We start from the raw sequence: 11,020 nt of genomic DNA, 5'->3' as shown, positions 1-11,020 counted from the left end.
CATTCGTGGACTCAACCCATTTTTAGATAAACATGGTCTCCTTAGGGTGGGCGGTAGACTTCAGAATGCCTCAAGGACTAGAAGTATGCTTACAACGAAGGCGTATGTTTGTATTTTCGTATGTTTTGCAGTGAAAACTATGCACATTTAATTGACTGTCGATTTAAGCACAGAAGCATTTCTGAACTGTTTGAGACATTTTATTTCTAGAAGAGGAATGTGTAGGTATATTTATTCAGACAGCGGTACTAATTTCATAGGAGCACGCAATGAATTACGAGAACTCGGGACTTTATTCGCTAATGAAGGCCGTAATGCGCAAATAGCGAATTATTTAGCAGGACACCAAATCAACTGGCACCTGATTCCCCCTTCAGCACCTCACTTTGGAGGACTATGGGAAGGTGTTGTTAAATCAATAAAGGGTAACTTAGAACGAGTCATAGGAGACATTAGATTAACCTGTAATGAACTGTACACCATGTTAACGCAAATCTAAGCTTGTTTGAATTCCCGTCCATTGTCTCCTCTATCAGAAGATCCTAATGACCTTATCCCCTTAACTCCAGGTCACTTTCTTGTCGGGCAATTAACTAGTTTTGCAGAGCCGAACCTCGAAGACATCAAACCAACTAGACTGAAGCGGCACCAACAGCTGGTCCAGATGCTGCAACACTTCTATAAACGATGGAAATCAGAATATCTGTACCAGCTACAACAACGTAGTAAATGGACTTCGTCTACAAATCCTAGATTGAACCCGGGAACCATGGTCGTGATTCAGGACTTGCCGCCCATGCGATGGCGTATAGGACGCATCTTAGAGCTTCACCCAGGCCTGGACAACATAACGAGGGTCGTAGCCGTCAGGACTTCCGAAGGAATCATTGAACGGCCGGTTAAAAAGGTATGCATTTTGCTGATGGAAGAAGAACCGATGAGCGGATTCCTTATTAGCAACAACGGACAGTGACAGTAAGTGAACCCTAATAGTGTAGCGATAGTGTTACCTGATTTCGACAGATAATTCTGAACCTCTGTACAGTGTAGTGTTGTGTTAAAAACAATAGTGTTGTGTAAAAATAGAACTTGTGTTTAGTTATTAGTGTGTATTTATAGAGACAATGAAGTTATTATCATATAAGAACTTTTAATTTATGTTTTGAAAAAAAAAATATTTTTTCGGTGGGCGGAATGTTTGGTCTTTGTTAATTATATATAGTCATGGTTGTTCCGTCGCTATTCGCCGNCGGATTTGTTGAAGAACGAAAATTGGCTTTTGCACCATGATAAACGCCTCTGCTCACACATGGTTGTTTGTGCGCGAATTTTGGGCCAAAAACAACACACTAATAATGCCGCAGCCATCGTGTTCCCCAGATCTGACCCCCTGTGACTTTTTCTTGTTTGGGCGACTGAAGAGGTCCATGTTAATTCAACGATACGCTATGTGTTCCGTCGCTATTCGCCGAAACGTTGTTTTTTGTTATAAATATAGTTTTTATTTACATACATATTTAAGTAGATGGTTTGATAATTTTTTAATCTTATTCGATTGCGTTTGGTTTTAACTGTACATTCTTTGCATCCTAATTTACATTATCGTGTATATTACATTTGAATCTTCTCTTGGAATTCATAATACAATAGCAACCTATTCAATGTTTACCTGACTGTCATCGTTAAAATCATATTAGGGCCGTATTTTCCTCTCATAACCATTTCAATTGTACTTATCATATTTACCTGAAATGCAGTCATTTGCTGTAAAGTTTTTCATACTAGTTTCTAATTCTATCTCTATCTATCTTAAATTGTTCTTCTCTTTCTCGTTTATTTAAATACATGTCCAAAATTTTCTAACCAGAGTTCATCAATATACATCAGTGAGCACGGTTCTCAATAATACGCGTTTAGTTATTTAAGTTACAATAGTTGTACATATTTTTAATTGTGAATAGTCTCGATCCTTTAATAATAAAACTAGTAAAAAAAAAAGGTGTAAATTTTATTAAAGGAAAAATCATCAACTAGCTGTACAATATTAAGTTGGCGTACAGCAGAAGCTGGTATAAGTTAAACACCGACTATCCTGCTTCAACATTTTATGGTCCTTCGAGCCGGATACAGCAGTTCTTCAAATACAAAATTCACAATTAAGAATAAAAAACATTATACAAGTGCAGTTAAAAAACAGTTTAGTGCAAACATACGATTTCTTCGGGGAACCAACATACGTTATACATTCATCAGTCCAACATACCGAGGTCTACATTCAGAAACAAGCCTTCATATACGATACCAATTTCAATCCATTTGTCCTCATCGAGATTCAATCCAAATCAACACAACAAATATCAACAATCGTCGCGGAAACCAAGTAAGTTTGTAGCAATCACTGATTTATTCATTTCCTTATACATTTCCATATCCTAACGAATTAAGAATAGCTTCAATATGTCTGACTCAGAATCTCTTGCTAGATTTAAACTGCAGCGGGGTAATTTAAAAAGACAACTAACAATTTTTTCTAATTTCCTTAATTCAGTTACTTCAAGTGATGATTGCGAAGAAGTTATCACTCGATTAAACAAAATTGAAAATGTAATAGATCAGTTTAACGAAATTCATATTGAGATTGTTCTACAAGATAACAAACCAGAACACGACAAATATCAAGATGAATTTGAGCAGTTATATTATTCAGTAATTAGGTCAGCACGTAAATTCATCAAAAGTTGTAGTACATCTTCTTCAGTTGTATCAACCGATAACGTAAATTCAGATACATCTAATACAGTAGAAAACACCAATTCCAACGTACGTCTTCCTAAAATTGATTTGCCTTCTTTTGATGGATCATATGATACGTGGATGTGTTTTTATGATACATTTCAGTCAATGGTACACAATAAATCACACATTTCGAACATTGAAAAATTACATTATTTACGAGCTTGTCTGAAAGGCGATGCCGCAGCAGTCATACAGTCTTTAGCCACTTCTGATAGTAATTATTTAATTGCATGGGAATCTCTTATTGATAGGTATGATGATAAACGCATTATAATTGAAAAACATATCAATGATCTCTTTAAACAGCCAGTAATTATACGAGAAAATGCTACATGTCTTAGACAACTTTTAGATGACATTAACATACATATACTAGCACTAAGGGCATTAGGGGAACCAGTTGATTCATGGAGTTCCGTTCTTATAGTTTGCATGTCAGAAAAATTGGATAGAACAACACATCAAGAATGGGAAAAATCATTAAAACCTAAAGAGAAAGCTTCATTCGCTCAATTTTTAGAATATTTAAAAGCACGCCCCATATTCCACTGGTTCATATTCTTGAAGGACATCCTCCGTTGATTCCTGCCTTCAGAGCTCATCTGTAAATATATAAAAAATCTTCACATTAAATATTAACTTCATTGCCGAAGTTACCGTTTAACTAATAATGCAGAGTATGTCAGCCAATATGACAGAAATTAATAAAACAGTAATTGACACTATTGCTAAATAAATAGAAGTTATTACATTCTTTAGTTAAGGGATTCATAAATTTTTTACCGTCCTCTTCTTGACGGTTTTTGATCACTTTACATTATGACACCGCGTGTTGAATTCACTTTTTATCGAGATATGAATTGTTCATTACTCAGGCAATGATATTCGTCAATTCAATAATATTAATTAAAAATAACAAAGAGAATTTATATATAATTCGATAGAGTAACACATGTAAAAAGAAAGTAATTAATGTTAACTGAAAGTAATTAATGTTAACTGTTAGTAAGATAACGAAGCATAACTTGTATTAATGAAAAATTAACTTACCATTTGCAATTAATCCTCAAACAGCAGCAATATAATAAAATTGATACAACACTGAGAAAATCACTCAACTGTTTTTCAATATTCAATCTTTCGGAACTTCTAACACACAAGCGTTTGACACTAAAACTAAAATGCAACTGATTGAAAATAGGTCTATAAACGATTTGTTAACTACGTCACTCCCTACTCTCTCGAAAACACAGTACTAAGAATTCTCTTTGTCTTATTATGATTCAAAAAGGTTTAGATTTACTGTAACGAACATACTTGTTATTCACTGTATTAGTTCGATATTTATAAACACTACGTAATAATTCATTTAAAAAAATGTATATGTGAGAAATACAAATGATTAATAAATTATTAGAAGAAACAAAATCTAACGCATTTCACTTGTTTGTGTGTTAGTCACAACGTCCTTCAGCGGTTTAGTGAGCGTTACATGTGACGCTGTAGCGACATGCTGAGGCTATAAAATTTTTTGAACGTATGCAGTAATATATTATCAATGTAAACGAACGAAATGCACTTAACCGTTCATTTTTTTTTACTGAATATTTTACTTATGTTTAATGTAGTAATGAAACTACGTACTTATTGTTTAATAAAAGACACTTTATTCGTTTCACTGCAATAGTTTTTTCAATTTCACAAAATCCGTTCCCAGCGATCATTCCGACATCACTTGACAGTGTTGGATTAATAAATACATCACATTGATTTATTATTTCTACTCCTACGAAATACAAATCTTTCACTTTTAAATTTGTATCCTGATGTTTTTTCTTGATAATTTTTATAACCCTCATTATTTCACCCTGCACGATATTGTTCGGAACTTTTGTCGTAATTAAAAAAATCCATGAATTTGATACTTGTTTCCTTTTTTTCATTTCCAATTGCTTGTCGGATTCAAGCTCGTTTAGTCTATTAATATTTTGTGTTAATGGTTTATGCGGTGACTTTACGAGTTTTTTAAAAAGAGATGTATAATTTTCTCCCCAAAACGCTGAAATATCACTTAAATNTCCATTATATTATAAAACATTTATTGAGAAAAACATAAAAAAACAGAATGTCTAATACAAAAGATTTACAGTATGAGTTTTTGATCTTACAGTTTGCTTTCTTATTACTGACTAATATTAAACGTATGCAGTAATATACAATATAATTTTGTATGCGACACATTATATATACATTCGTAACGGGATAAGAATATTATTCCCGCGAAATGATTCTGACAAACAAAAATATAAACAAATGTCGCTGTCGTTGCTATCAACAAATCAACGTTTCAACACCCCTCCTCAACGGTAAGTGCATTTGTTGTATCTATAAGTCTACATTTTTCGGTAAAATAGGTTAACTTTATATTTCTTAATGGTTTCGTCATCATGTCAGCCAACATTTCATCCGTTGGGCAGTATGTAAATTTTATAATACCCATCTGATAAATATTTCTGATAAAATGGTATTTTGTGTCAATGTGCTTGGTACGGTCACTAAATCTTTCATTCACGATTTGTTTCGGGCAGCTCTGATTGTCTTCGAACATAAGTATTTTTGTTAATTTTGATTTCCCGAAATCGTTTATTAGTTTTTTCAATCACATTGCTTCCTGACGTGCTTCTGCAAGAGCTATATACTCTGTTTCAGTGGATGATAAAGAAACGCAACTTTGTTTGCGACATGCCCAGCTTATCGACGCGTCATACAGTTGAAATATACAGCCGCTGTTTGATTTTCAATCGTGTATATTTTCCGCCCAATCGGCGTCCGTGTAATCGTATAGTGTATCATTTCCTTTTGAATTTCCAAGAATCAAACATTTATGTTTAGTTCCTTTTAAATAACGCGCTATTCTTTTTGCTTCATTCCAGTCTGTCTCTGTCTCTCTCTCAGAAAATTTTAGAAGAAGATAAGGCCCCTCTGTCAGAGAATTACAAATATCGCCAACATCCGCAGCGCCTAAATGTCACTACTGTCCTGAGAAACATTTCCACAAGGATTACCCTATATTAGCCTAACGACGCCGCCAGGATGTCAACCCAGAGTCCTCGGGACACTGGAGACAGGCCGAGGGAAATCCGCAAGTCCAACACCCTCAGTAAAGGCCGGACACTCATACAACCACCATATCAGTTTGCCAGATTGCTGGATACCAAAGGTTCCACTTCGTCTAGGGGAACTGTACACCGAAGCCCTATTGGACACGGGAGCCTCCCATAATTTCGTAAGCTCTCGCTTGACTCACGATTACGACGTTGGTTCCGCTTCAACATCTTTCGCAAGTCTCGCTAATGGTACCACGATTCGCATTTTAGGTACAGTTAACTGTACACATTAACGACTGCCCGCATCGAATCCAAGCCCTCGTCGCAGAAGGACTTAAGGAAGACATAATCCTGGGTATGTCGTGGCTTCTTCGAGTAAATGCTACCTGCGACTTCGAAAGGAAGTGCATTCATTTTGGTACCGACAAACGTCAGACAATCTACTGGGTTCGAGCACCGCCCACCACTCAGACCACGCCTCATGAGCCTACTCTAACATAACATTTTCCTAAGAACTACAGCGGCAACTTTCAAAAGTTAGCTGAGGATTTCCGGGAAGTATTCGTGAAATCGGCGACGCCTACCAAAACGGCTCAACACGTAATATGTCTACGCCAAGATCAGCCTTTCTGCCTTTCACCGTATCAATACTCCGAGGGAAAGAAAAAACTGATCCAGGAGCAAGTCGAGGAAATGCTCTCTGATAATGTCATCGAGCCCAATCAGTTAACCTACAACTGCCCAGTGGTTCTCTTGCGTAAGAAAAACGGAGATTCACGATTTTGCGTAAATTTTCGTCGTTTAAATAACCTTATTCAGAACGAAGTATTGCCGCTTCCCGCTATCCCGGAGACCTTGAAAGCCATAGTTAAGCGATCAAAAAAAAAAAAACAAAAGTAAAATACTTGACTGATATATGTTTTACTGGTGAGACAGTAGTAGATAGACTATGACAGTTCGGCCTCAAAATCCCATGTATTTTCTTATGAAGGTTCAATTTCGTCCTTTTTCGACCGTTTTACCCCTTCCACTCCTACTCTGACGTCAGGACCATCAACCATCTTTGACAGCTGGCTTTGGCAGCCATCCTTGACAGCTGTCATCGCCGGCCATCTTTGATATCTGTCATTGCCGGCCATCTTTGACAGCTGTCATTTTCAGCCAGGGCTTTGCTCCTATCGTCTGCGACTTTGAATTTTCCGCTATCTTCGCTGCAGTTTGTCCTCTCGCCACCAGATCTCTCGCCGCCTTGTTGCGACATTTTTTTTTCTGAAAAAAAGCTATGAACAGAGTTCTGGTTCGATCCAAGGCAAAACAGCTTTAATGCTGCTAGACCGACGTGTTAACCAACCGAATAAACATAGTCTTCAGTGCAACGGTAACATAAAAGTAAATATTGCACACCGTTGATGTATTTACGCTAACAATACGCCGCGCGTGCGAATGTTTGCGTGTATATGTGTGTGTCTGTGTATGTGCCTGTGTGCGTGTGTGTGTGTGCCCGTGTTGTTTGTAAAGTGTGCGTACGTCTGTGTGAGAGCATCCTAAGCGACCTTGATCGAATTATAAGTACAATTGGCGGCTATCTGCTATGTATGTATGTACCAGTATGTGTATGCATGTGTACCATAAGAGTAGTTATAATTAAAGAAGCTTTTGTTTTTCGTTTACCTCATTGCTAATGAATGTAATTAATAATATTTATTGACCTTGAATGTTACATATTAAAAATTTATCGTTTAATGTGCAGAGAGCATGTGTTGGTGAAACACAGTATTTACACACTAACGTACATAGACACATGCAATGCTTTATTCATATGTGTAAGCGTATAGATATTCGTATTCAGTAACGGAATCTATAAAGAAGAGACGAATAATTCATTTGCTTTTATTAAATAAGTGTTTGATATACAACGCATGGTTAAATGACTAAACAGGTGACTTATTATTATTACTACATAAGATTAGAACAGCGAAAATAAATTAACATTACTCATATACACCTGGTATTTACCTATGTACATCAAATTTGCTTTACCTATACCACAGCCGTCTCTAATACAAGCCATGCTGAGAAATTTGGCAACAGCGCATTGCTTCGATGTGAGAGTCCTATTCTGCGAGTCTTACTTGTTATTACTACAGGTCGTTACACATGATTTTTAGACACCCATTACGATAAAAATGAATTGAATTATTAAATAACTAACATTTGTTCATCACTGATAGTATGTGACGTTATTTAAAATACACTTCAACATGTAGGTATTAAGAACAAAATAGAAAAGACAAAAGATTAGGTGTAAACATTGTTAGGTACCTACATGAATTTCATCTCGATAATTGTAATTTTATTAAAGCAAATTTCCACACCACAATTGAAGTATTGCCAAGGCGCGTTAGCTTTTTTTGGGGTTCACCAATAGCCCTGCCATCCCATTAGAAAAAACTAATTACAATTTCTAATTTACGGATTTTTGCTGTCTTACAGTTAGCTGAATTTGAATTGGAGTGGCGGGACTCNGCCTTGTTGCGACATTTTTTTTTTCTGAAAAAAAACTGTGAACAGAGTTCTGGTTCGATCCAAGGCAAAACAGCTTTAATGCTGCTAGACCGACGTGTTAACCAACCGACTAAACATAGAGTCTTCAGTGCAACGGTAACATAAAAGTAAATATTGCACACCGTTGATGTATTTACGCTAACAATACGCCGCGCGTGCGAATGTTTGCGTGTATATGTGTGTGTCTGTGTGCGTGTGTGTGTGTGTTTGTTTGTAAAGTGTGCGTGCGTCTGTGTGAGAGCATCCTAAGCGACCTTGATCGAATTATAAGTACAATTGGCGGCTATCTGCTATGTATGTATGTACCAGTATGTGTATGCATGTGTACCATGAGAGTAGTTATAATTAAAGAAGCTTTTGTTTTTCGTTTACCTCATTGCTAATGAATGTAATTAATAATATTTATTGACCTTGAATGTTACATAATAAAAATTTATCGTTTAATGTGCAGTGAGCATGTGTTGGTGAAACGCAGTATTTACACACTAACGTAGATAGACACATGCAATGCTTTATTCATATGTGTAAGCGTATAGATATTCGTATTAAGTAACGGAATCTATAAAGAAGAGACGAATAATTCATTTGCTTTTATTAAATAAGTGTTTGATATACAACGGATGGTTGACTAAACAGGTGACTTATTATTATTACCATATATGATTAGAACAGCGAAAATAAATTAACATTACTCATATACACCTGGTATTTACCTATGTACATCAAATTTGCTTTACCTATACCAAAAATTAACTTCTATTTTCCTAATATTAATGCCTATTATTACACTAATTACTTTGTTACGATAGGAAAACAAACCCGGACTGTGCCGTACAGTTTATATTAAGTATATACATATATTCAAAAACTTGAGCTTAACAGCTAAAAACAACCTATTCTAAGGATTCATCGCCGTCGTCCTTAATGAAGTAATGTCCCCAGGGAAAGGTCTCATACGATCCCTTAATTAAATACCTTTTATCGTCGTGGGGATTTAACGCGATCTTATCTTGTGTTATGGAAAAAACTGCATGTTTTTCGGATCTTATTAAATTTTGAGAAATGTATTTAGTTTTAAAATTGTCAACACATTCGACGAAGTCGTCGAGCGTAATGACCCGTTTAATAACAGACCTTTTAATACCTTTAATCTTTTTCGTCAAGCCGATTTCTGTTCTAATCGCGTTGCTATTATTTACAGTCTGTTTAACGGCGTACATTTTCGATCTCAGACCGACAAATAATTCAACTGGTACGCCGTTAAACTCGTCTTTCATCATCCCTAAAACTTTTTTATTTACCTGTGGGATGTTGTACTTGTTGTCTTGCGGATAATCGCTGGTATCAAAACGTGTATGACAGTCACGCTGTATCACTTCGTATATGTCTTTATTACGAATTTCGTATATAAGACTGTCGGTGTCGGTGTATAAGACAGAGCAGTCCTCACCAAATTCGGGCAACGTGTACTCACAATGGAAATCGTATATGGTGGTTTTAGCCAGATCCAAAATCGACATGCCAACGTATATCGGTTTATTAAAATACACCTCTGTCTTATTAAGTTCAATGGCGACCAAATTTTCGTTGAAAATAGTGGCCGCCTTAAACTCGGGCTTTGCTATAAGTGCCTCAGCCCCATAACGCCCCGTTCCATTTGCTTACCAATTTTACAACAGATCGCTTCCTAATGTTCTCCATCGTTTTACCAAATACAGCATTGTTCATAAGCTTGAACAAGTTCTTTTCGAATTCATTCGTAGCCGCCTGACGCAACGCAGTATTCATGTCAATGTAGGCTCTAAGCCAAGGAGATTGATTAAATTTTAGAGCACGATGAATTTTGGTGATGATAAGCCCGTGCTTTATCGCCTGTTTTAATGCACGATAATGTATAACGTATCGTGTCTTATCGTATAATGTTGCCAAAAGTTTACTACCGGTGTTACAATTGGGAGGAGCATTATGCTCAGGACAGAACGGTAGGTCTCGATGTAGATCGTGTAGATGCCGTGGATATGTAAGATCCACCTCGAGTAAATACCCTACATTTGAAGTGTCCGACACAGTTGTTACGTCAATTGTATTTGAATCTTGAACCCACTCGAAACCGCCGTATGGTAAATACTGACTCATGGCCCACCCATACTGATTATTGATATCGAAATATGTTAAATACTGGGTTGGTTTAGTCGAATCGTAATTTTGAAGGTACTTGTTATTAACCAAACTTTTTCTTTTCGAACATTGACTCAGACCGCCACGAATTCCGCGCTCAACAAACATAATTTGATCGATATCTGTTAAAAGTTCCAATGTCTGCCGTGTCTTAAACAACATGCAATCCCACGTATAACCTGGTAGGGTATAGTAGTGGGCGGGATCTAACCCGTATGTCTTATGACAACTGCTACGAAATTGTTCAAAAACGTCAGCCAGAAGAAGAATGTCCGTTTTCATATACAAATCAGTATATTCACCTAAAGTTTTAATATTAAATTTAGTCCAAATGTTTTGGGCGTGTGCGTATTCGTCATCAGAAATATCATTAT

The 11,020-nt window shown here is 36.3% G+C and overlaps 1 protein-coding gene across 1 annotated transcript; it reads right to left on the bottom strand.

Moving 5' to 3' along the window:
- Positions 1 to 9,043: 9,043 nt before the first annotated feature.
- LOC112905137 lies at positions 9,044 to 10,256 on the bottom strand. Its single transcript, XM_025976948.1, has 3 exons — positions 10,134 to 10,256; positions 9,707 to 10,072; positions 9,044 to 9,670 (listed from the first exon to the last, which is right to left on the bottom strand). The coding sequence occupies exons 1-3, from the start codon at positions 10,254 to 10,256 to the stop codon at positions 9,362 to 9,364; spliced, it is 798 nt and encodes a 265-aa protein (XP_025832733.1). The 3' UTR covers positions 9,044 to 9,361.
- Between the last annotated feature and the right edge of the window lie 764 nt (positions 10,257 to 11,020).

Source organism: Agrilus planipennis, unplaced genomic scaffold (assembly GCF_000699045.2).
Source record: "Agrilus planipennis isolate EAB-ADULT unplaced genomic scaffold, Apla_2.0 scaffold398, whole genome shotgun sequence".
In the NCBI taxonomy this organism is placed as follows: domain Eukaryota; kingdom Metazoa; phylum Arthropoda; class Insecta; order Coleoptera; family Buprestidae; genus Agrilus; species Agrilus planipennis.
This window is presented reverse-complemented; position numbering and strand designations above follow the sequence as displayed.

Excerpts from the sequence above, each read along its gene's own strand:
- LOC112905137 (XM_025976948.1), bottom strand. The coding sequence starts at position 10,256 with ATGAATACTGCGTTGCGTCAGGCGGCTACGAATGAATTCGAAAAGAAC. Across the intron at positions 10,073-10,133 it reads AGCGATCTGTTGTAAAATTG|GCGGCCACTATTTTCAACGA; the intron begins GTAAGCAAATGG and ends CCCGAGTTTAAG. Across the intron at positions 9,671-9,706 it reads GCGTACCAGTTGAATTATTT|ACTGTAAATAATAGCAACGC; the intron begins GTCGGTCTGAGA and ends GCCGTTAAACAG.